This window comes from Malus domestica, chromosome 04 (assembly GCF_042453785.1).
Source record: "Malus domestica chromosome 04, GDT2T_hap1".
NCBI lineage: Eukaryota > Viridiplantae > Streptophyta > Magnoliopsida > Rosales > Rosaceae > Malus > Malus domestica.
The window spans coordinates 7,556,265-7,582,436 of record NC_091664.1 but is presented as its reverse complement, the minus strand read 5'-3'; the positions used below and the strand labels follow the sequence as shown (position 1 = coordinate 7,582,436).

The window sequence follows — 26,172 nt, the reverse complement described above, 5'->3', positions numbered from 1 at the left end:
TGACTTTTTTTATTTAAAATTAAACACAAATAGTATCCGACGAAAACTGATCGCAAAATATACGATGAACGGTTAGAATGTAAGGATCCCTAAGATCCTTACAAAGTGAATCTGAAAATGATCCTCTTCATGTATATTAGACCTCCAACCTCACTAAATACTTAGAGCAGTTCCACCGGGGACTCTTTAGGCTGGCACCCAGCCAATCCACACCATCCCAGAATCGACAGAGCCATAGACCAGCCCATCTAACGTCATGCTAAAGCCAGCGTCATGTCGACCACCTTTTTTTTTCGCCAAAGAGGGAGTTGTTGTGGAGGCTGAGTAGCGGAGCAGGTCGAGGCGGGAGAAGGTGTCAGGAGGGAAGGAACCACAGAGGGAGAAGGATGAGAACACCTAAAACGCACCCATCCCCACCCCTGAACCAATGCATACCACTACAGCACCTCCCAGACTGCCAATACCCATCACTAACCCACCTCAAAAATTCTACCCAACAGACGCAATTCCAAATCCAAATGGGGAGAGAGAAAGAGAGGGAGAGAGAGAGAGAGAGATGCAAATGGAGGTTGACGCGTCGGTAGTGGCAATAGTTGGTGTTTAGGGATGATCGGAGAAACAAATTGAGGAGGATGTAGATGGAGAGTATAGAGCGTTCTAGTGGAACCATGGAGGTTCCAGACTTACCTTTTTTTTTAAAAATAAAATTATTGTTTTTATTATTTTATAATAAAAAATAATAATATTTTAATAAAATTGGCTAGGTTATTTTTTGTTTAGAGTGGAAATGCATTCGGTCTATTACTGTTCATTAGGATCTATCACGATTTACTGAGTATATTAAATAGGCTGGATACTGACACATTTTTTTAGAGATGAACTTGCTCTTATGAGAGCCTTATGCTAATGAGACAAGGAGTTGAGAGATTGAATGACTGACTACTACTTCTTTAACACGTCGAGATTTGTCATTGCTACCAATGAGAAATCGCCACGTCAAATAAGTTGACGCGTGACTTAGACTGACAAAATTGCCACTGCATAAACTTTACAATCCTTCCACCTAGAGCCTAACAAAACTTCCGAAAAAGGTTATTTTAGTCAATTAGACGAAATCATAAATCAAAACAATAATTTTGTTTTTATTTATTTTTTGTTGGAATTCAATCACACTTATTACTGTACCCATTAAAACCGGGTATAAATATACAAAGACAAATAAAAGACCAGAAGAAAAACGAAATGGAATTATTTTGGTTCGTAAATTAAAAAATATAAAACAAAAAGAGTGTAAATGGCTCAGTGAATGGTTGTAGAAATCGCCAGATTGCAGCTTTTGATTTCATCAATTCTGTTTGATCTTCGTCGAATTCAGAGCTTCTGATCATCCTCCCATGGCTGCTCCGTTTTTCTCAACGCCTTTTCAGCCTTACGTTTACCAGGTACTCATTTTTTATTTATTAATTTATGAATACATTAATTTTTTTTTATAGTCATCTGTTTGGTTGCCGAGAAAGCTCTGGAAAAAATATAGAAAATTGGTTAATTTCCGTATCTTTTATGTTGATAAATTCAGTTGATTACTGAATTGCAGAGACTGAATTAAGCATTTGAATAAGTTATTTTTGGGTTTTTGTTTGGTTTTGATCTGGTGTTTTTGCTTCAAGTTAGGGATTTGATTCGTGTTACTCGTGTGGTGATGGTGATTGGCTAAAATTGATCTGTGTTTATCAGCTGTACTGTTTGGCTTAATTACTTTCAAAGTTTAATTCAATGTCTAAGATTTGCTTAGATAGTGTTCAGTTGGTAGATGTTTGGATGCATCTCTGCCTCTTAGTTTATGAAAATCATGTATTATGGGAAGAAATTGCGGGTACGTGGATAGTGGGTTTAGTACAAAAAATCGTGAAGAAATTAAGTAGACAGTAAGTTAAATGCTATAAAAGGTAGATTGGCATGAATTTACTCCATGGAAAATGTTGATGTGATACAAGTTCTGATCTTTTGCTGTACGGCTCACGTGCATGATCCTTCAAATCGACATTCCAACTTCAGTGGTCGGTTGAGGTGGTAAGAGGTTAATTATGCCATTAACATGTCTGGATGTACAGGTGATAGATGCTGCTTTCATGGATTGTGCTACCATTAACCTATAACTTCATCCTCCAAACGGAGATATTCAGCCACTCGTTAACGGGTCGACATGATAGTGGCTTCTATAGCCGTTCATATTTCTTTTTGTACAAGCAGAACTACTATTAAGAAAGAATGGTGAATGTATATTGACTTGTATAGAAGTATATGATTTAAACCAACACATACTTGTTCTATAGGAAGTATAAACTATACATGGACTACTCTCTACTGGTTTTTATTTCTTATATTATTATGTCTGCTACTATTTCTGCCACTTGGACATAAATTGGCAGACAAATGCAGTACTTTGAGTAGAATTCCTTCTGTCTGCAACAAGAGGCTCCTTCAACAAACCAACTTTTTTCTTTGTTTTTGCAAGATTTTGTTGAATTCCTTTTTTGGTATAAACATTGTAGTTTGATACACGGCAATCTATAATACACTTTGAATCAAAATGTCTAGTCATTGGTGGGTATGGGTAGTAATCTCATGTTAATGGTCATTACACTGGTTTATGGTGTCTGGTTTGTTCCGCAAATATTTAATTGTCAACTTTAATGGAAAAAAATGAAGTTGGATTGTGTAACTTAAACGTCACTAATGTTTGTATCTTCTATAATGTACTGTAGAGTCCACAAGATGCCGTGACACCTTTTCAAATTTTGGGCGGTGAAGCTCAACTGGTTCAGGTACATGCTATAAGAATCCCAACCTATATCATGTGTGTGTGTGTCTCCTGTCTGTATTTTCTACTCATCTTCTGAATTTCGTTTTCATCACTAGAATTAAAAACTTCTGCATTTGGTTTATCAGATAATGTTGAAGCCAGACGAAAAGGTTATAGCCAAGCCTGGTAAGTTGCAAGCCCGGGCTTTACTTTCTGTGAGGTGCATTGTCACGATGAAGTTATCTAAATTGTTTCCAAGCCCTTAGAAAACATGTAATTTGTTGTCACTATCGCATTTGCAACTGATTGAGGAATAAATTTTAGGTTCAATGTGCTTCATGTCTGGGTCGATGGAATTGGAAAATGTTTTTGTTCCTGAAAATGAAGGAAGCATGTGGCAGTGGATTTTTGGGAAGACAGTCAGTAGCATAGTTTTTCGTAATGCTGGTCAAAGTGATGGATTTGTTGGAATTGGTGCACCTTATCTTGCTAGAGTTCTCCCGGTTGGTGATTTTAAGCATGCCAAATTTATGTGAATAAAGCACTTTTTTGATTACTTAGCATTGCTCTTGACCCCATACACGGTAAATGACTTAGTTTAGTTTCGGTTGTCTGTATTTTTGTTTCTTTTGACAGATTGATTTGGCTATGTTTGGTGGAGAGATTTTGTGCCAGGTATATATAATTTTTCTGTTGAGTAACTGTTTCCTGTCAGTTTCTGTTATTCTCCCAGTTTTCAGTGAACAAATTTAGCTATTCCATGCTTTCTGTTACAGTCAATTTATACTAGTCTTAATCAGCTGGAAATTTATGGAGTTCGTTACAATTTTTGTAGCCAGATGCATTCCTTTGTTCTGTGAATGATGTTAAAGTCAGTAATACACTCGACCAAAGGGCACGTAATGTTATTCCTGGTCCAGAGGTGAGATATGACGGAAGTTTCAGAATTTCTTCTTTTGAATTTTCTTAGACTGCTCTTACAATCAACCAATTTCCCTTTTCCTTTTTCTAATTCGTCACTTTAATTGTTTCTCAAAGCCATTTGTATTATCTTTATCTTTCTGACGGCTGTGATAACACTATTACAGATATTTCTAAGACAGAAGCTGTCTGGCCGAGGTCTTGCATTTATCCTTGGAGGTGGATCTGGTAAGTGTTTAAATTTCAGATTCACCCTTTTAAAATTTGGGTGTGCCCCAATATCTGCAGAGAATTTCAGTTCTTGCTTTAAAGTGAAGGCATTTTATGCCTGTTGAAGGTTTACATTTCTCGGTGGTTTATTTCCATGTTTTCCATAATTTGTTCAGTCATTTAGTTTCTAATTCTCAATTCAGATGTGTTGGTGTACTTTCCAAATCGGATTACCTTCATTTTTGTCACCTTTTTCGTTTCTGTTTTTGATCTGACAGGTTGCCTTGAATTCCAAACCAACCTGTTTATAGTTTTTTTTTATTTTTTATTATTATAAATTTTTATGCATGAGAAAATAAAGTGAAAAGACTGATTACCTCTTCTTGGAAAATATAAGGTGCCATTTGATAACCACTATGTTATCAATTATCAGTTTTGTTTTCACTTTTTCTGAAAACTGAAAACTTGAATAATGAAAACTAAAAACTCAAAACAAAATGGTTATCCAAGAACCCCTAAATTAGCTAGGATTAAGGATTACTTTAGTTATGGAAGGATTTATCACCCTAAGACTAATTGGAAGCCTTTCTGGTTTCACCTTTTGCCAGTTGTACAGAAAAATCTTGAAGTGGGCGAGGTGTTATCTGTTGATGTGTCTTGTATAGCTGCCGTGACTGCAACAGTTAATATCCAAATCAAATTCAGTGGTACCATGAGAAGAGCACTGTTTGGTGTAAGTTGCTTCCATTTCCTTCAGTTTGCACTCTTTTTTAGTGCTTGTGTTTATATTATGAGCTGTTAATGCAACTGAAAGATTCAGGAATTGCTTTGGACCACATTGAACAAAATTAGCGTCATCCTTGTATAGTTGCATTGCATTTAAAATATTGCTGTCCAAATTTATCGGCATGACACATAAAAGGCAATTTAATAATTTTAATTGAACCATCCCCGGCGGATTATTAAAAGAATCCTCCCCCAAGCTGAAAAAGATACTTTGAGTGAAAACCTTTTCTAATATGCTTTCCAGCTCCCTAAATTATATAACTTAAGCATGCTATTTCTTTCCATTTCCAATTTCCAAGAATCAAGTATTCCTAACAGTTGACCGAATCACAGAGTGACAATCTGGTAACTGCTGTTCTAACTGGGCCAGGCATCGTCTTCATTCAGAGTTTACCTTTTCATCGATTTTCTCAGCGTATTGCTAGGTAACTGTTTATTTTGCAACCATATATTCCGCAGAGATAGTCAAGTACCTGAACTTAATCGGTTTCTCTTCTCCAACATTTTGCTCAGTTTCATCTGCTGACTTCTGCTTTATTTCTAGCTTTAACAAATAGAATGTATGGTTTTGTTTACAGGGCTGTTACATCTCCAAACATGAGGGAAAATCCGAAGTTCTACGTGCAGATAGCCATTTTCTTTTTCCTGGCATATGTTGTGATTGTATCTTCGTTAATCTTGACCGATGTATGAATTTCACTTTTTTTTTCCTTTTCATCTTCGATCCACAGAGATGCCAGTATCATATCCGTTGTTTTTCAACAGTGGTTTCTGTAGCTCAAGTCGATTTCAACATGATCAGATCAATAGATACAGAAGATTTTAGATTTTTGTCACTTGGATTTCTGTTTTACTTTGCCTAAAATTCTCGGTCAATCATAGGCTTGTAGACGAGTTCCTGACTAATCCGTACTGTGAAGTCATGATTGAGTTGTAAATTAAAGCCTTGCGTTATGTTTTCTGAGTTTCCTTTTACTCGCAAATTAGCCTGCGAGTAATTTGTTCATTTGCTTACTAAGCGTCGATGTCTGATTATGTTTCGAACACTGAAATATGAACCAAACAAAACAAAGTGACTCAATTGAAGTGAAATTTGTAGGTATATATTGCAGATTATTGAGAGCTTACAAGTATCAGACATACATTACTTCTAGTTGGCTTGCTGCCACTCTACTCAAATAAACTAAACTCTCTAAAATAAAATCTGCAGCTATTGAAAGCTAATGAATCAAATGCAGTTAAATGCACACATTATTCGTGTCAAATCTAGGCGAAAATAAGAGAATTTGATGCAGGCAGGATATTGCTTTGTCTCAAAGGGATGGCTCGTGGAATCTTGTAGTTGCCAACGAAGAAAGGATGCCGTAGTGCCTCAGCAGCAGTAGGCCTCGCGGAAGGGTCCCAAGAACAAAGGGAAGAAATCAACTGGATGGCAGATCTGCTTGCAGAAGGAATCATCGCAGATAGACCAACCCCGCCAATTTTTGGAAACTGATAGTTCAAGTTTTGGGCAAGAAGCTGTCCCTCTGGCCATGACTCCCAAGTGGGACTGCCTATAACACTGCAAATCTTGAACATCTGATCATCAGCACTTTCACCGGGAAATAGAGGCCGGAATGAAAACAGCTCCGCTATGATGGCACCCATTGCCCACATATCGACCTTAGGACCATACAAGCCTGACCGAAGCAACACCTCAGGAGCACGATACGGACGAGTAGTGACGTAGTCTGTATAGGGAGGAGGTGAATCAATCTCCTTAGCCGAACCCAAATCTGCAATCTTGACCACACGCGCACCATCCTTAACCAACACATTAGCGGGCTTCAAATCACGGTGGAAATAGCCGTTTCTGTGCGTATAAGCCAGGCCCTGAAACATCTGAAAGCAGATGCTTCTAACTTCTTCCTCGGTGAATTTGGTTCGCCTTTTCATCATAAGATCAAGCAGACTGCTCTGCATATACTCAAAGACAAGGAATGCAGAATCGTTTTCGAAGATGACATCCTTCAACTGGACAATGTTGGGGTGCCTGAGCTTGGAAAGGGACTGAACTTCCGGTAGGTTTAGGCACTGCTCAAAGGAACTGAATGTCTCCCTCAGATACTTGACTGCAACGACTTCACCCGTCGGTTGGTGCTGCGCCTCAAATACCATTCCGAAAGAACCACCGCCTAGTTGCTTAGTAATCCAAAACTTGTCCATGATCGGGTTGTAACTCGTAAGGAACCGAACCAACCCTCCAACAGTTAATGTGGGGCTAAACTAAACCCGTCAACGCCAAGGAACTAGTTGCGATCTCTGAGGAAAACCCTAGAACGTATGAACAATTGAACACTGATTAGGGTTCCTGAGAACAGAAGACTTGAAAGTTGAGAGCTTTTGGAATAACGAGAGAGAGAGAGAAGCAAGTTGGTAATTGTGGTTTGAGATTCGGGAAATTATGGAAAGTGTGGAAATTAGGGTTCCAATTTATAGCTTCTTTCATTCCATTATCTCCCGATTGAACAAGGAAACGCGGCAAGCAAGCAACTCACTCGGTTTAATTGGATTGCAACTCACGTGGCTTAATTGTATTGGTAGTTCCATTCGTGTAACGCAAGCAACCTCACTCTCCCAGTTGCTAGTTGCTAGTTGCTAATTGCTACTTAACTCCACTGCGATAGGGAAAGGGCTTTTTCGTAAATTGGTTTGACTTTGGGCACAAGGATAGGATTTTCCAACGGTCAGGATTTTCTAAAACTCCTTTTCACATGGATCAATAGCTGTCAACGGTCCAGATATTATAAAACATTAAAACATTAAAAAATTAAAAGGGTGTGGGAGAAGTAATTTGGGATGTGCAAGTATAATCTCCAAAAAACAAAACCAATCCCCTCACAACAACAAAGCTTTATCTTTCATATTTTTTTTTTTTTTGAACAAACGATATTATCTATACTAAGAGGAAGGGGGTGAGTTTAGCCTCATAATGAGTTGGCAACAATTTGGTTCCAATTCACCTTTGACGAGACTTGAACTTGAGACCTCTTACTTTTTTTTTATTTAGTTTTTATTATCTACATTAAAGGAGAGGGGTAGGCTTAGCCTCACAATGGGCTAGCAATACCACTAAACCGTAGGCTATTGACTTCTCACTTACAAATGAAGAGGAATACTACTAGACCGGAATATTAAGTGACCTAATTCTTCTAATTAATTACGCAACTTTAGGCTTATTTAGAGCATCAACTAAGTGGGGGTGTCAAAGTGCTCTAACCGAAGGGTTATGTCGTCAAAGTGCTCTAACCGAAGGGTTACATCCAAGGCCGGCCCTGAGAATTTAGGGGCCCTAGGCAAGCCTTCGAAGTGGGCCTCTAAAATTCTATGATCTTTGGTTCTTTGTACATTTATTTGTATAAAAAAGAATTCGCTAAATACATAAAAAAATTTATTTTCATATCAAATATCATTAAAAATTAATATTAAAAGAAGATAAATGTACAAACATTCTTTAAACATTACACGATTCATGTTTTTAGACACAAATGTACTAAATGTTTACAGTCAAGAGTCTAAGATTGAGAGTGAAGAACAATAAAACTTGATTGACAAGTATAATAAATTCAACGCCAATTGTTTCTCTTGTGTTTTTTTTTTCTTCTAAAATCAACATCACACTAACGAATTGAATATTAAAATAATCCATTGAATAAAAAGTTATTGAGAAGAAAAATATAAATTCAAAATTTTTATTACCTTAAAGTACAATCTTTAAGACCATATGATAGTTGGTTTAAACATTCAATATAAATGGAGAGAATGAGAAGTTGGTTTAAACATTCAACAGAAACGGAGAGAATGAGAAGTTGAAAGAAAAAAAAAGATCACAAAGAGACTTGAGTTTTATAACTTTATATGCATTTGGACAAATGGATTGAGAGTTGGACAGATGGATTGGGAGTTGGACAGATGGATTGGCAATAAATTTGAAAATCAAGAAAAATCTAGTGACTGAAAGGCAGCATCATGTTTCGAAGTCAACACTCCAAAAAAAAATGAAGCCAACATTTCCACTGCACTAACAAATGAATTATGATATTTCTTACTTTTTTTTTGTATTTATATGTTAATTACAGGATATAAAACTTTTTTGGGGCCTTTCCAAAGTGGGAGCCTTAGGTGGGCGCCTACTTGGGCTACCCTCAGGGCCGCCCCTGATTACGTCTGACTAGGATTTGAAGGCAAGAAGTAGGATGCCCTTCAGCAACTAACTGATGTGTCAAATCCCGTTTCATCAATTTTTTAATATGCATGTCTCATAAGGTTAGATGCTCATTTGCCTTGAAGACAATATGTCTACTAGTTTGCAGATCGCGTTTTGCTGCAGTGGCAAAAAACAAGTGTATATACACTCTAATGCAGATTTCATTTTCACCGATCATCTTTTCTTTAACAACTAACAATTTAACCCACTAACGCTATCGCTTATCAAACAATTTTTTTTTTACTCGTTCACCTTTAATAGTCAAGTTCAAATCTTTTGTGGTCGATTTTCATGTGTCCTATCTAATTAATCGACACATGTTCTCTTACTAAACCCTCATATAATAGGGTTAAGTAAAATACGATCAAATAGAATATATAGAGAATATTTTTAATAGAATATATAGAGAATATTTTTAAGAATGATTTTGTATAAAATCAATAAAATATTACAAAATCAAGCGCATGTCAACAATATTTATTTAATTATAAACATGTCAATCATGTATTGTGATACTCAAATGCCATTTAAAATAATAAAAAATTTCAAAATCTGCCACTTATGACACACCCCGACCCAGAATGTCCACTAGGACCCCGAATCGAGCCGTACTGGTCGACACCTGGAAGGTGACGAAGCCATAAAGTGTGATAATGTATAAAATGTGAATAAATTAAAATCTAAAAGTGCCTAAGTACACAAGTGCGCGGTGAGCGGGTTTGGGCCCATTTCGCGCATGATACAAAGCATAAGTAAAGTACAATAAGTAAGATAATGATTATACCATCATAAGAAGCCACCTACACTTGGAAGTGGCACGAATCCTCGTGATACGGAACTCTGATGCTAGAACCTGGAGGGGTACAAAAACAGAAAATGTGAGTGAGTGAAACAAAACTCTTCAAACCAATTTCAACTACCAACGATAGTAGCCCTTTGCCGCAATACTTGCTTAATTTCCCAGAAAATAACAGGCGTGACTATAAATCAAGACCATAACCAAAATGATAGTCTTACGGTTATGCTATGTCAATTATCTTAATAGGAATGAGTAACTTAGGTGAATTAAACCAATAGGAAATGGCATGTTAGTCGGATCCACCCATCATGTACGGTTGAATCAATATTTCATCCCATATATGCTAGCATCTCATCACATATCTCATCATAAATAGATACTAGCATCTCATCATATATCACCACATTTATGCTAGCATTTCATCACATATCTCATCATAAATATATACTAGCATTTCATCACATATCTCATCATAAATATATGCTAGCATCTCATCATATATCACCACATTTATGCTAGCATTTCATCACATATCTCATCATAAATATATGCTAGCATTTCATCACATATCTATCTCATCATAAATATATGCTAGCATCTCATCATATATCACCACATTTATGCTAGCATTTCATCACATATCTCATCATAAATATATGCTAGCATTTCATCACATATCTCATCATAAATGTATGCTATATATCACCACATTTATGCTAGCATTTCATCACATATCTCATCATAAATATATGCAAGCATTTCATCACATATCTCATCATAAATATATGCTAGCATCTCATCATATATCACCACATTTATGCTAGCATTTCATCACATATCTCATCATATATCTCTTCAATCATGGCTAGCATATAAGTCGGAGTCATCTTTAGTGACTTGTACGACATATTCATATCTCATCACATATCTCATCAATCATGGCTAGCATATAAGTCCGAGTCACCTTTAGTAACATGTACGACATATTCATATCTCATCATATATCTCATCAATCGTTGCTAGCATATAAGTCGGAGTATCTCATCAATCGTTGCTAGCATATAAGTTCGAGTCACCTTTAGTGACATGTACGACATATTCATATCTCATCAATCCTACCACATTATATACTCACCTGAACTTACCTTAGCTTCCGCATTGGTGTGCAACATTGTGCAAGGTTATACTAAATCACATACTAAAATGTAGACTAATTATGGCATGGCATTTATAAAACATAAAACCACAATTTCTCGTTTCCTCGTACGTTGATTTATAACCAACATTTATTCACCCAAAACATAGGGTTAAATATCACATTTTTTCACCAGATTCCTTCACATTGCTCATTTTCCCAAACAAAGCTTTTGTCTCGATTATTTAATCTCACTTATTGTATGGCTGCATCTAACGTCTCGTTAGACTACCTACGTACCCTAAACAGGGATCAAGCCATTCGTAGTTCACATTAGTACTTCAAAGTATTGACAGTAATTATAAGAAATATTCAATTTATAAACGTTTAAGGAGATATCAATCTTATACTCTCTTGCACGAATATCGAGACATTACGAACTATCGTCGCCTGTGGCCAAGTATCAAATCATGTCTTAGAGTTCTTACCAATAGAATACATAATTTACATAAAAAAAAATATCCTCAAGGACCTTCAAGAATAATTTGAGACCCATTGACCAAGAGTCAATCGTCGATCGAAGATCGATGGTTGGGTCCACAACTCTGTATAACTCGATCCAGAAGATCCGCACGTTAGATTTCCAATCCGCAACTTCCAAAGATCCACATTATGCTTCTAGAATAACATACTAAAATTTCATTACGATCCAACGGTCAGATCTCCGCCAATTGCCCAAAACTAAGTGGCAGTTAACATTTATTTTATAAACTTACAAATCCAATTTAGGAAGATCCGTACTTCAGATTCCCTATCTGTAAGTTTCTATGGTTCTCAAATATTAGGTAATATAATGTATTAAATTTTGGTGACGATCCAACGGTCGGATCGTCGATTACTAACATAATCAAGTGGTGGACCTTAGTGGAACTTTGCCGGATTCTACAGATTTTGCAGATTTCCTGGGCGATCTTTGGAACTCCATATCTCACTTGTTTTTCAACCAAATTCAACCCTTAATACACCAAATCGAAGCTAGAGAAATGTAGAACAAAATTATACCAACTTGGAGTCCAAATGGTGGCCGGAGGTGGTCGGAATATGGTCTGAAAGACGATTGTCCGAGGGAAAACAAGTAACTGGCCGGAATTTCTGGGCAACCTTTCAATGTCGATAACTTTGTCAATACCCAACGAAAACAGGTAATTCAAAACGAAAATCATAGTTCGCGATGAGACGAAGAGATTGGTACCTTACATGATGGCTAACTCGCCGTAGTTTAGCCGGAAAACGCCCCGAACGTGGCTAAGGTCACTGGAAACTTGGCAACCTAAAAATCGTTATAGCTATCTCATTTCTCCACCAAATTAAATGATCCAAACATGAGAATTCATTTACAAAACATGAGGAATTGATTTATACCTGCTACTAAGGCCAATTGGGTCGAGAAACACCTCAAATCACCACGAACCGTACGAAACCCTTGAATTTGGGTGTGCTCCATTCGACGTCGAACGAACTCCGACGCCCCAAAACTTGTTTGGGCTTTATTCCAGACCTCATGAGGATGCTATAGGTGGTGGTAATTGGTGAAAATCGTTTCAATAATAGGAGAATCGACAGTAAAGGTTTCCCGCACCCACTGGTGCGGTTTCATACCTTCATGGTTAAATTTCTACAATTTTCGGTTGTAATGGGTAGAGGGAAGGTCGTGGAACATTTTCCAGGGGGTTAGATAACGTGGTTCGCCGGAAAAACTGACGAAAAACCATCGGAGAAGATGAAAAGGACCGGGTCGGGTCGAAAAATGGAACCGGGTCGACGAATCCCCCGCTCCTCTCTTCTCTCCTTTTTTCCTCCTTTCCTTTGTTTTTGATTGGGTCATCCTAACTCTCTCCTCTCCCTATTAGTCACACACTTCCTCTCATTTTTTCTTTTATCTTCTTTCCTTTACATCTCCACCATCCATTCCTCATTTCCTTTAATCTGGGCCACCCATGTGGCATTCCAGATTTTCCCCTCAACAAAATCTGAAATTAATTAATTTACTAAAATATCTTTAACTTTAAATATTAATAACTCTTTCGTTATAGCTCCAAATCACATCCTGTTTGCTCCCACACGTCCGTAGCGACTAGTAACAAGAGAATACGCCAAGAAAATGAGTCTCACATAACACGACGCGGTAGTCAACACAAGTCAACACTTTGCCTCGAAGGGCATCTTCATAACTCAACTATTAAAATTATAAAATCATCATTTTTAGGGACAGGCTGTTACAACTTAGGTCAATATTGATCAGACACTGTAACGCAACTTCTATTTCTTGATTCTGTTTTTTAACATTTGGATTCAAACACTGGATTGAAACTACAATTTGATGCTTGAACACAAGTACGCAAAGCTAAGACATAACGGCAGCGATTTTATCAACCACGTTTTCCATTGTTTTCCAAACATCCATTTTAATGCCACAGTGACAACAATTACAAAACATACTTGGCACCAAGGTAGTTAGTTATATGACATATCAGAGGGTGGGTCAAAGGATCTCAAAACAAGCAGCGCAAAATTTGCAGCATATCCGACAGTAAAACCCCTAATAACCAAACATTTTTTACCATTTTTCTACAGGTCAATTGTTGCAGTATGACTCCCCTCAATCCTCAATCATTGCTACATCTTCTGCCTGTCGAACAAAGGGTGAACCTTCAGCAGAGACTCGTTGTTCCAATGCCAAATTAGCAATAAATTTCCTAGAAAGCTCCTCCAGATTTTCATCCGTGAGCAAAGTACATCCAGATACAGAATGCTTCTTCTGAATCAATTGACTTCCATGAACCACCACCAAGCAATGTTTCACTGTCTCCATTAGCTTCTTCTGACTGCTCGGAAGCAGGTAACAAGAAACTCTATCCCTCTCCCTTCTCAAGCATTCATCTGCCTTCAACATGTAATCCGTGTATGAGTACTCCAAAATCCAACTTGATGCTTTATGCAAATAGTACTTGCGAGTATCAATAAGCATGTATTCTTCGAAGTCCTTTTCATACGCATCCAATTCTCCCATTTCAATTTCAACATATATATTTATCACATTCTTCAGTAGTGCTCTGTCAATTTTCTCTCCCTCGCGTTCTTTATGCATAAGTCCAAGTACATAATATCTCACATTAGCATTTACCTTCGGATAAACCAAATTACGGAAGCAGTTAAGTACAACTTCATTCGGCCCAGGAAGTGATGTCTGATTCCGAGTGATGCCACGATCATAAAAAAACAAAAGAAGTGTGAGAGCCACCTAAACATAACTTTATAATTTACCCAATTTTTGACGTACTCCTGCAACATCAACTCATCATGCTTCTCCATTAGGGGCAGCAACACTGTTGAAGAAATGTATTCCTCAATTGTCTTCTGATACTTTTCATAGAGCTGCTGAGAATAATTATGAGGAGGTTGTTGAATAGACATGTTATAGATAGTTGTGTAAAGGCTCATATATTCTTCTGAGGTGAACTGAGGTTCTGATGATCCTTGTATAATCCTGTTCATCTTTGCGATCCCCTGCTGTACGTGGTCCCATCCTTGATCCCACTCGATAACTTAGTAATCCATTGTCTTGTTGGATGCCTTCGCCTGCCCATTGCTTTGGGGATATCTAAGCGTAGATATATGCTGCTTGATGCCATATTTCTAGAAGAACTTCGCCAAGTCTTTGCCCACGAATTACAGGCAATTGTCAGTGATGATAGATTATGGTTGAAGCACTCTATGTCTAATTGAGTAGTGGTGGTCATGAGCTCAGCTTCTACCCACTTGGTGAAGTAGTTGGTAGCCACAATCATTATGCTTTTGCCCCTAGTATCAGGCAGCTTGGGCCCTACTAGGTTGATTTCCCACTGCATAAATGGCCATAGGCTTGTCTGCGGGTGGAGCTCGCTGGCAAGTAGTAAGGGTACAAGCTTGAAGCGTTGATATTTGTTGTACTTTTGAACAATTCCTTAGCGTCTTAATGCACGGTAGGCTAGTAGTAGCCGGCGTTGAAGACCTTATGTGCTAAGGATCGGCCTCCTTAGTGGTTTTCGCAAACTCCTTTGTGGATCGAGCTCAAAACTTTTAAGTCATCAGGAGGCACTTTGCAACGAATGATGTGGGCCTCAAAAGGACCTTCATACGAGAATGTCGTTCCACATATAGTAGCGTGTCACCTTTATTTGTAGCTTCCTAGCTTTTAATCTTTCTACAATAAGTGTCCTATTGACTAGGTAGTAGATGATAGGATCTTGCCAACTTGGGATTGTACTAACTTGTAACCCCTCAGCTGTTGGTTCTTCTTCTATACTCGGCTTTCCCAAATACTCGATCGGGATGGAGCATCTGAATTGGTAGTCCAAAGTAGAGTTGAAGGCTGTCATGGTGTTTGCATGAGCGTTATTTACATATGGCACCTATGTGAGGGTGTAAGTCTGAAACGCCTCAAGTTGCTTTCGTACCTTCTCGAGGTATAATGTCATCCTTAGATGCTTTGTTGCATACTCCCCAGCAGTTTGGCTAGTGATGAGCTGAGAATCGGAATGGATTGCGAGCCTCTTGACTGCCAGATCTTGTGCCATTCAGAGTCCTGTTAATAAGGCATTATACTCTACTTCGTTGTTGGATGCCTTGAGTTGTAAATTAAAGCCTTGCGTTATGTTATCTGAGTTTCCTTTTTCCTCGCAAATTAGCCTGCAAGTAATTTGTTCATTTACTTACTAAGTGTCGATGTCTGATTATGTTTCGAACACTGAAATATGAACCAAACAAAACAATGTGACTCAGTTGAAATGAAATTTGTAGGTATATATCGCAGATTAATGAGAGCTTACTAAACTGTATCATACATACATACATTACATGTAGTTGGCCTGCTGCCACTCTACGTTGAGCATTCAAATAAACTACACTTGTTAAAATAAAATTTGTATCTAGTTTTTGAAAGCTAATGAATCAAATGCAGTTAACTACCCACATTATTCGTGTCAAATCTAGGCGAAAATAAGAGAGTTTGATGCAGGCAGGATATTGCTTTGTCTCAAAGGGATGGCTCGTGGAATCTTGTAGTTGCCAACGAAGAAAGGATGCCGTAGTGCCTCAGCAGCAGTAGGCCTCGCGTAAGGGTCCCAAGAACAAAGGGAAGAAATCAGCTGGATGGCAGATCTGCTTGCAGAAGGAATCATCGCAGATAGACCAACCCCGCCAATTTTTGGAAACTGATAGTTCAAGTTTTGGGCAAGAAGCTGTCCCTCTGGCCATGACTCCCAAGTGGGACTGCCTATAACACTGCAAATCTTGAACATCTGATCATCAGCACTTTCACCGGGAAATAGAGGCAGGAATGAAAACACCTCCGCTATGATGGCACCCATTGCCCACATATCGACCTTAGGACCATACAAGCCTGACCGAAGCAACACCTCAGGAGCACGATACGGACGAGTAGTGACGTAGTCTGTATAGGGAGGAGGTGAATCAATCTCCTTAGCCGAACCCAAATCTGCAATCTTGACCATATTAACACAGAGAAGCTATGAATAGCAATGGATACTAGAATCGAATAAGAAGATCATGAGAAAAGATAGAGTGGAAGAAAGAGGAAATGTATTAAGGCTTTCAGTAATTCTTACAATACATTCTTACTCAAATGAGAACCCTATTACCCCTTATATACCCATAAGAACTAATTACAACAATAGCCTTCTACTTGTATTAACTAACCCACCTTCTAGATAATGCCATGTGGCATTTCTGTTATACATGTGGCAATTCTGTTATATTGGTTATTACTCCCCCCTCAAACTGAACATAGATCTGCCAAGTGAAGTTTGAAACAGCTAACCACCTGAAACCGGATCTAAAACTGAACCTGAAACAGCAAGAGCAAGATATCGGTAGTGCTTTGCAAACACAGGACCATGCAGACCTTTGGTGAAAACATCTGCAACCTGTTCTTCAGTAGGTATATATTGGACAAGTAAATCACCCCGTTGTACCTTTTCACGAACAAAATGATAGTCGGTATCAAGATGTTTTATCTTCGAGTGAAAGATAAGATTCGATCTTAGAGCTAAAGCACTCAGATTGTCACAGTGAATGACTGGAGGCACCAAGATGCACTGATGTATGTCTTTGAGAAGAGATCGAATCCAAAACAAATCTGCTGCAGAATGTGCTAGAGCTTTGTATTCAGCCTCAGTAGAGCTGCGAGATACGATGGATTGCTTCTTAGACTGCCATGAAATGGGATTATCGCCCAAGTAAATCACAAAACCAGTTATAGAACGTCGGGTGTTTATGTCTGCCACCCAGTCTGAATCAGAATAGGCAAGCAAATTGAAATCCAAGCTCTTTTTGTAATGCAAACCATACTCAAGTGTGCCTTTCAAGTACCGTAAGATGCGTTTGACAAGATGCATATGAAGATCGGTCGGGGAAGTCATAAACTGACAAACCATGTTAACAGCCTGAGCAAGATCTGGCCGAGTAAATGTCAAATATTGGAGAGCCCCTACCAAACTTCGATAATGACTTGGGTCAGAGAGAGGAGCCCCTTCTTGTTCAAGAAATTGTGCATGGGGCTTAGATGGTGTTGATGTAGGCTTACATGTCTCCATTGCTGCCTTCTTGAGGAGATCTTTAGCATATTTCGATTGACTGATGAACAATGAACCATCATCTTTATACTGAATCTGCAATCCCAAGAAATAAGATAATCTGCCCATGTCCTTGAGATCAAACACTTCAGCAAGTTCACTGATCACTACTTGAACTGTTATAGGATTGGAACCAGTGAGTATAATATCGTCTACATAAAGCAATAAGAGAACAATATCCCCTTTATCTACTTTAACAAATAAGCTTGTATCCGATAAGGAAGTTGTGAACCCAAGGGATGGAAGATAACTTGTAAACTTTGAGTTCCAGGCTCGCGGGGCTTGTTTCAAGCCATAGAGAGATTTAATGAGCTTACACACATAACTTGGACAGGAAGGATCCACAAATCCTTGAGGTTGCAGCATGTAGACCTCTTCCTCGAGATCACCGTGCAAAAAGGCATTTTTAATGTCAAGTTGTCGCAGATTCCAACCAAACTGTGCAGCTAAAACAAGAATTAAACGAATAGTAGTGTGTCTAACCACAGGACTGAAAGTCTCTGAGTAATCTAGGCCATGTTCTTGAGTGTACCCCTGAGCAACTAACCGAGCCTTATACCTTGATATTGAACCATCTGGATTTTTCTTGATTTTATACACCCATTTGCTACCTACAATTGTTCTGTGAGATGGAGAGGGAACTAGAACCCATGTACCTTGAGCCTTTAATGCATTATATTCTTCTTGCATAGTATGTTGCCATTCAGATTTACACGATGCTACCCTAAAAGTTATAGGTTCATCAGGTTCTGTGATATCAGCCAGAAATGAAAACCCTCCAGGACATGCACTAGGAATGGACTTAGACCAGGACATATCCGAGCAAGACTCCAGTATTTGTAAGGAATTTAACTCAGGAAAAGTGGCCAAATAAGCTGCATAATTCTTTCTTGAAATAGCACCTGTTTGTAACCTAGTTTGAATCCGAGAAGGAAGTGGATTTTGTACAGGTAATACAGGGGAAGCATTACTAGAGGAGTGCTCAGACAAAGGTAATAATACCTGAAGTTGAGTAGGATCGAGGACAGGAAGCAAAGAAGGTGGAGTTGGTGTATCACTAGCTGGAGAGGAGGTTGATGCTGATGAGTTAGACATCGATGTCCCATCCTGCTCAGATTGACCCATTGGAGACTGCATGGGAATAGGAAATGGAATAATCACAGAGCTAGTTTGATGGACTGTCTCAGCTAATGCCAGACCACTGTGAGAAGGTCTCAACCTTGCTGGAAATATTGACTCTTCAAAAATAACATGCCGTGATATAATGCATTTCTTAGACTGTGGATCATAACATATCACTCCCTTATACCCCATTGAATATCCTAAAAAGATACATATTTTGGACTTATACTGCAATTTATGACTGTTATACGGCTTGATCCATGGAAACACAGCAGTTCCAAAAATTCTTAAGGACTGTACCTCAAGCACTTTGTTGTATAGCAGGAAATAGGGAGAACTAAATGACAAGGTTTTACACGGCATTTTATTAATCAGAAAAACTGCATGAGCACAAGCAAAGTACCAAAACTCACTACTTAAACCAGAAGCATTTAACAAAGTGAGAGCAATGTCCACCACATGTCTATGTTTCCTTTCTGACATTCCATTCTGTTGAGGCGTGTATGGGCAAGAAATAAATTGCATAATGCCTTTTGCAGCCAAAAAAGATGTAAACCGCTTGCAAGTGTATTCACCTCCACCATCTGTTTGCAAACCTTTAATTGTTAACCCAAACTGAGTGTAAATGAAAGCATAGAACTTGAGAAAAATTGCATACACATCAGAATTGTTGCACATGGGAAATATCCAAGTAAATCTTGTATATTCATCTACGAAAAGTACATAGTATCTAAAGCCTTCCACAGACCTTACAGGTGTTGGACCCGAAACATCGGTATGAACTTTCTCAAATGGAGCCAAACAACTAGCATTTCTCACAGGAAAAGGTATCCTAGACATTTTACCCCTAATACAAGAAATACAAGTAGTACAAGTTGCATCTAACTTGTGTAAAACCTTAGACTGTTTTAACATTGCAGCCATAGTATCATGTGCAGGGTGACCCAACCGTTGATGCCAAATATCTGATTTCACCATTTTCCCTAAGTAAGCCACTGGATTGCTTGTAACAAACTTGTTCTCTCTAGAAGCTTTAACCACTGGAATCTGAAATAACTCTTCGGGTTTACTCCTTCCGTGATACACCACCTCCTTTGTCTTCTTGTCCTGCACAAAGAACTCACACTCATCACATATAAACCAGCTATTATTATCTGCACACAATTGTTTAACTGAAAGAAGGTTTCTGGCAATATTTGGAACATGAAGGACTTTACTGAGAACTAGAGAATGATCAGCAGTATTAAGTGCAGTGGAACCGATATGTTTAATTGGTAGACTTGAACCATTACCAATGGTTATATTATCAGACCCTTGATAAGGAGCCACTTGGTTTAAAACATTTAAATCTGCAGTCATGTGATGTGAAGCACCTGAATCCACAATCCACAAATCCTGAGAAAGATCCTGAGATGTTTGTTGTGCACTCATGGCAGATAGTGAGGCTGGGGGTGGCTGACCTTGATATGTGTAGTTGGCTCTGTGAAAACAGTCTAGAGCAGAATGGCCTCTTTTCCCACATATCTGACACTCCACAATAAACCCAGCTGGTGTATTGCCTGTATTTCTGTGAAAACAGTTCACTGCAGTATGACCTCTTTTATTGCAAATTTGACACTCAACTACAACATTTGTTTTAGCTTCAGTATTGCCTGACCACGACCCAGTAACATTCTGACCTTGTCTTGTCCCTGAAGAATAAGGACCATTTCCACCATAAAACCCACGTCCTCTGAAGTTGTTACCAGTTCTATAGTTGTTGCTATTATTCCTGGATTGACCACCATTTCCAGATCTGTAACCCCCATTATAGTTCTGAGATCTGAAACCATGCTGCTGACCAGAATAAGAGTGAGCTACAAACCCACACATCTGAGATCCGGATCCACAAGAGTGATCATAATGCCCTGGAGGAAAAGTATTAGAACCACACATCTGAGATCCGGATCCACAAGAGTGATCATGATGCCCTGGAGGAAAATTATTAGAACCACACATCTTAGACTCCATACCATGTTGATGAGCATTATTAAATGACCCCTGTGGTTGCCAAACAATAGTACCTGCTGTAGTAGCAGGTATATGAGCATGATCTTGAGAATGTGATGAAGATGCACCACTGGAAGATCCCAAACTAGTATGCTGACCAGACTGAGAACCCTGAACAAAAAGAGCATTCATATTCTGAGATAGCAGACTCATTTCTCCTTCAACCTCATTTTCAGTACCAAGTAGTTGAGCACGAAATTCCCTTAAGGTAATGGAAGATTCCCGTGCCAAGATAACTGTGCGAATAACACTATATTCCTTAGGTAAACCTGCCAGGCCAGCAATGATAATGTCATTGTCAGAAATTGTCTCACCAGCAGCCATTAACTGATCTCTGATAGTCTTCAGACGTAACAAGTATTTATCAATGTTATCTGCCCCCTTCTGAATCGTTTGCAACTCTGTTTTCAAATGATTAACTCGAGACTTCGAAACAGACGCATATCTTTCAACAAGATTCGACCATGCTTCAAAAGCAGTCCTGCACCCTAAGACATACTCCATGGCCTCATCTGTGAGTGTAGAAAGCAGCAAACTAATAAGCGCCATATCAGTGGACTCCCAATCAAGAAACTCTGTGGTAATCTCCCTTGTAATACCAGTGTCAGAATTCACAGCATACTTTGATGGACAACCAATCGAACCATCAAAATGACCAAACAATTTGTACCCTTTAAGAACCGACTGAAACTGAAAGGCCCATTTAGCAAAATTATCATCTCGAAGTTTTATAGTCAACATACCCAACAAATTCTCAATCTTGAATGAAGAAGACGCCATTGGAAATAAAGTCAATGAACCACACTTCTGACTTCTAAAATTCACAAAAACAAGACCCAAATATGGGAGAATGACACTCCAAATCACAACCCAAATTACACATTTCAACTCACGACACCAAATCAGGAGATTAAAACTCCAAGAATCATAGAAAGACTGACACTTTCTTCTTTAAAAACGACAAGTCCTAGAGAATGATACTCCAAGGAACAAACACAGCACATGAGATTGAAACTCCAAGATTCATAGAAAGAATGACACTTTCTTCTTTAAAATCAACAAGTCCTAGAGAATGATACTCCAAGGAACAAACACAGCACAGGAGATTGAAACTCTAAGATTCATAGAAAGAATGACACTTTCTGCTTGAAAATCAACAAGTCCTAGAGAATAATACTCCAAGGAACAATACACACAGAATGAGAATGGCAGAAATCAACACAACAACCCAAATCTTCGCATCAATCAAATTCCAACAAATCGAACCACAGCACCCAGAGAGAAACACAATCACCTGATTTGCTGACAATCGCACCACGAAACTCCGAAGAACGCCGTTCCAGATAACCACTAAACACCCAAATCTTCGAACACCCAATCGTCAAAATAGCACCCAAAACAGCGGAAGTCTTCACCAGAACCGAGAGTGGCGACGAGCTAAACCGGCTCTGATACCATATTAACACAGAGAAGCTATGAATAGCAATGGATACTAGAATCGAATAAGAAGATGATGAGAAAAGATAGAGTGGAAGAAAGAGGAAATGTATTAAGGCTTTCAGTAATTCTTACAATACATTCTTACTCAAATGAGAACCCTATTACCCCTTATATACCCATAAGAACTAATTACAACAATAGCCTTCTACCTGTATTAACTAACCCACCTTCTAGATAATGCCATGTGGCATTTCTGTTATACATGTGGCAATTCTGTTATATTGGTTATTAGACCACACGCACACCATCCTTAACCAACACATTAGCGGGCTTCAAATCACGGTGGAAATAGCCGTTTCTGTGCATATAAGCCAGGCCCTGAAACATCTGAAAGCAGATGCTTCTAACTTCTTCCTCGGTGAATTTGGTTCGCCTTTTCATCATAAGATCAAGCAGACTGCTCTGCATATACTCAAAGACAAGGAATGCAGAATCGTTTTCGAAGATGACATCCTTCAACTGGACAATGTTGGGGTGCCTGAGCTTGGAAAGGGACTGAACTTCCGGTAGGTTTAGGCACTGCTCAAAGGAACTGAATGTCTCCCTCAGATACTTGACTGCAACGACTTCACCCGTCGGTTGGTGCTGCGCCTCAAATACCGTTCCGAAAGAACCACCGCCTAGTTGCTTAGTAATCCAAAACTTGTCCATGATCGGGTTGTAACTCGTAAGGAACCGAACCAACCCTCCAACAGTTAATGTGGGGCTAAACTAAACCCGTCAACGCCAAGGAACTAGTTGCGATCTCTGAGGAAAACCCTAGAACGTATGAACAATTGAACACTGATTAGGGTTCCTGAGAACAGAAGACTTGAAAGTTGAGAGCTTTTGGAATAACGAGAGAGAGAGAGAAGCAAGTTGGTAATTGTGGTTTGAGATTCGGGAAATTATGGATAGTGTGGAAATTAGGGTTCCAATTTATAGCTTCTTCCATTCCATTATCTCCCGATTGAACAAGGAAACGCGGCAAACAAGCAACTCACTCGGTTTAATTGGATTGCAACTCACGTGGCTTAATTGTATTGGTAGTTCCATTCGTGTAACGCAAGCAACCTCACTCTCCCAGTTGCTAGTTGCTACTTAACTCCACTGCGATATGGAAAGGGCTTTTTCGTAAATTGGTTTGACTTTGGGCACAAGGATAGGATTTTCCAACGGTCTGGATTTTCTAAAACTCCTTTTCACATGGATCAATAGCTGTCAACGGTCCAGACATTATAAAACATTAAAAAATTAAAAGGGTGTGGGAGAATTAATTTGGGATGTGCAAGTATAATCTCCCAAAAACAAAACCAACCCCCTCACAACAACAAAGCTTTATCTCTCATATTTTAATTTTTTTTTTGAACAAACGATATTATCTATACTAAGAGGAAGGGGGTGAGTTTAGCCTCATAACGAGTTAGCAACAATTTGGTTCCAATTCACCTTTGACGAGACTTGAACTTGAGACCTCTTACTTTTTATTTATTTTTATTTATTTTTTATTATCTACATTAAAGGAGAGGGGTAGGCTTAGCCTCACAATGAGCTAGCAATACCACTAAACCGTAGGCTATTGACCTCTCACTTACAAATGAAGAGGAATACTACTAGACCGAAATACTAAGTGACCTAATTCTTCTAATTAATTACACAACTTTAGGCTTATTTAGAGCATCAACTAAGTGGGGGTGTCAAAGTGCTCTAACCAAAGGGTTATGTCGTCAAAGTGCTCTAACCGAAGGGTTACATCCAGGGCCGGCCCTGAGAATTTGGGGGCCCTAGGCAAGCCTTCAAAGTGGGGCCCTAAAATTCTATGATCTTTGGTTCTTTGTATATTGATTTGTATAAAAAAGAATTCGCTAAATACATAAAAAGTTTTATTTTCATATCAAATATCATTAAAAATTAATATCAAAAGAAGATAAATGTACAAACATTATTTAAACCTTACACGATTCATGTTTTTAGACACAAATGTACTAAATGTTTACAGTCAAAAGTCTAAGATTGAGAGTGAAGAACAATAAAACTTGATTGACGAGTATAATAAATTCAATGCCAATTGTTTCTCTTGTGTTTTTTTTTCTTCTAAAATCAACATCACACTAACGAATTGAATATTAAAATAATCCATTGAATAAAAAGTTATTGAAAAGAAAAATATAAATTCAAAATTTTTATTACCTTAAAGTACAATCTTTAAGACCATATGATAGTTGGTTTAAACATTCAATAGAAATGGAGAGAATGAGAAGTTGGTTTAAACATTCAACAAAAACGGAGAGAATGAGAAGTTGAAAGAAAAAAAAAGATCACAAAGAGACTTGAGTTTTATAACTTTATATGCATTTGGACAAATGGATTGAGAGTTGGACAGATGGATTGGGAGTTGGACAGATGGATTGGCAATAAATTTGAAAATCAAGAAAAATCTAGTGACTGAAAGGCAGCATCATGTTTCGAAGTCAACACTCCAAAGAAAAATGAAGCCAACATTTTCACTGCACTAACAAATGAATTATGATATTTCTTACTTTTTTTTTGTATTTATATGTTAATTACAGGATATAAAACTTTTTTGGGGCCCTTCCAAAGTAGGAGCCTTAGGTGGGCGCCTACTTGGGCTACCCTCAGGGCCGCCCTTGATTACGTCTGACTAGGATTTGAAGGCAAGAAGCAGGATGCCCTTCAGCAACTAACTGATGTGTCAAATCCCGTTTCATCAATTTTTTAATATGCAGGTCTCATAAGGTTAGATGCTCATTTGCCTTGAAGACAATATGTCTACTAGTTCGCAGATCGCGTTTTGCTGCAGTGGCAAAAAACAAGTGTATATACACTCTAATGCAGATTTCATTTTCACCGATCATCTTTGCTTTAACAACTAACAATTTAACCCACTAACGCTATCGCTTATCAAACAATTTTTTTTTTACTCGTTCACCTTTAATAGTCAAGTTCAAATCTTTTGTGGTCGATTTTCATGTGTCCTATCTAATTAATCGACACATGTTCTCTTACTAAACCCTCATATAATAGGGTTAAGTAAAATACGATCAAATAGAATATATAGAGAATATTTTTAATAGAATATATAGAGAATATTTTTAAGAATGATTTTGTATAAAATCAATAAAATATTACAATATCAAGCGCATGTCAACAATATTTATTTAATTATAAACATGTCAATCATGTATTGTGATACTCAAATGCCATTTAAAATAATAAAAAATTTCAAAACCTGCGACTTATGACGCACCCCGACCCAGAATGTCCACTAGGACCCCGAATCGAGCCGTACTGGCCGACACCTGGAAGGTGACGAAGCCATAAAGTGTGATAATGTATAAAATGTGAATAAATTAAAATCTAAAAGTGCCTAAGTACACAAGTGCGCGGTGAGCGGGTTTGGGCCCATTTCGCACATGATACAAAGCATAAGTAAAGTACAATAAGTAAGATAATGATTATACCATCATAAGAAGCCACCTACACTGGGAAGTGGCACGAATCCTCGTGATACAGAACTCTGATGCTAGAACCTGGAGGGGTACAAAAACAGAAAATGTGAGTGAGTCAAATAAAACTCTTCAAACCAATTTCAACTACCAAAGATAGTAGCCCCTTGCCGCAATACTTGCTTAATTTCCCAGAAAATAACAGGCGTGACTATAAATCAAGACCATAACCAAAATGATAGTCTTACGGTTATGCTATGTCAATTATCTTAATAGGAATGAGTAACTTAGGTGAATTCAACATTGTGCAAGGTTATACTAAATCACATACTAAAATGTAGACTAATTATGGCATGGCATTTATAAAACATAAAACCACAATTTCTTGTTTCCTCGTACGTTGATTTATAACCAACATTTATTCACCCAAAACATAGGGTTAAATATCACGTTTTTCACCAGA

At 38.2% G+C, this 26,172-nt stretch overlaps 4 protein-coding genes and 1 long non-coding RNA gene across 5 annotated transcripts; 1 reads left to right on the top strand and 4 right to left on the bottom strand.

The window, feature by feature from the left end:
- Positions 1-1,187: 1,187 nt before the first annotated feature.
- On the top strand, positions 1,188-5,556 carry LOC103419235 (uncharacterized). The gene is made up of 10 exons (XM_008357351.4): positions 1,188-1,442; positions 2,766-2,825; positions 2,950-2,989; positions 3,128-3,306; positions 3,440-3,478; positions 3,639-3,725; positions 3,892-3,952; positions 4,543-4,667; positions 5,054-5,145; positions 5,299-5,556. The coding sequence occupies exons 1-10, from the start codon at positions 1,395-1,397 to the stop codon at positions 5,411-5,413; spliced, it is 846 nt and encodes a 281-aa protein (XP_008355573.1). The 5' UTR covers positions 1,188-1,394; the 3' UTR covers positions 5,414-5,556.
- A 429-nt stretch (positions 5,557-5,985) lies between these two features.
- On the bottom strand, positions 5,986-7,065 carry LOC103433037 (cyclin-dependent kinase F-4-like). The gene has a single exon (XM_008371261.3). The coding sequence runs from the start codon at positions 6,923-6,925 to the stop codon at positions 5,987-5,989; it is 939 nt and encodes a 312-aa protein (XP_008369483.2). The 5' UTR covers positions 6,926-7,065; the 3' UTR covers position 5,986.
- A 2,428-nt stretch (positions 7,066-9,493) lies between these two features.
- Positions 9,494-12,792, bottom strand: LOC139195137 (uncharacterized). The gene is made up of 3 exons (XR_011579771.1): positions 12,323-12,792; positions 12,153-12,230; positions 9,494-12,061 (listed from the first exon to the last, which is right to left on the bottom strand). It is a non-coding gene; the product is annotated as an uncharacterized lncRNA (long non-coding RNA).
- Positions 12,793-13,559: 767 nt separating this feature from the next.
- Positions 13,560-14,455, bottom strand: LOC114824479 (cullin-1-like). The gene is made up of 2 exons (XM_029101622.2): positions 14,225-14,455; positions 13,560-14,084 (listed from the first exon to the last, which is right to left on the bottom strand). The coding sequence occupies exons 1-2, from the start codon at positions 14,453-14,455 to the stop codon at positions 13,560-13,562; spliced, it is 756 nt and encodes a 251-aa protein (XP_028957455.2).
- A 1,472-nt stretch (positions 14,456-15,927) lies between these two features.
- LOC139194966 (cyclin-dependent kinase F-4-like) lies at positions 15,928-16,452 on the bottom strand. Its single transcript, XM_070820128.1, has one exon. The coding sequence runs from the start codon at positions 16,450-16,452 to the stop codon at positions 15,928-15,930; it is 525 nt and encodes a 174-aa protein (XP_070676229.1).
- Between the last annotated feature and the right edge of the window lie 9,720 nt (positions 16,453-26,172).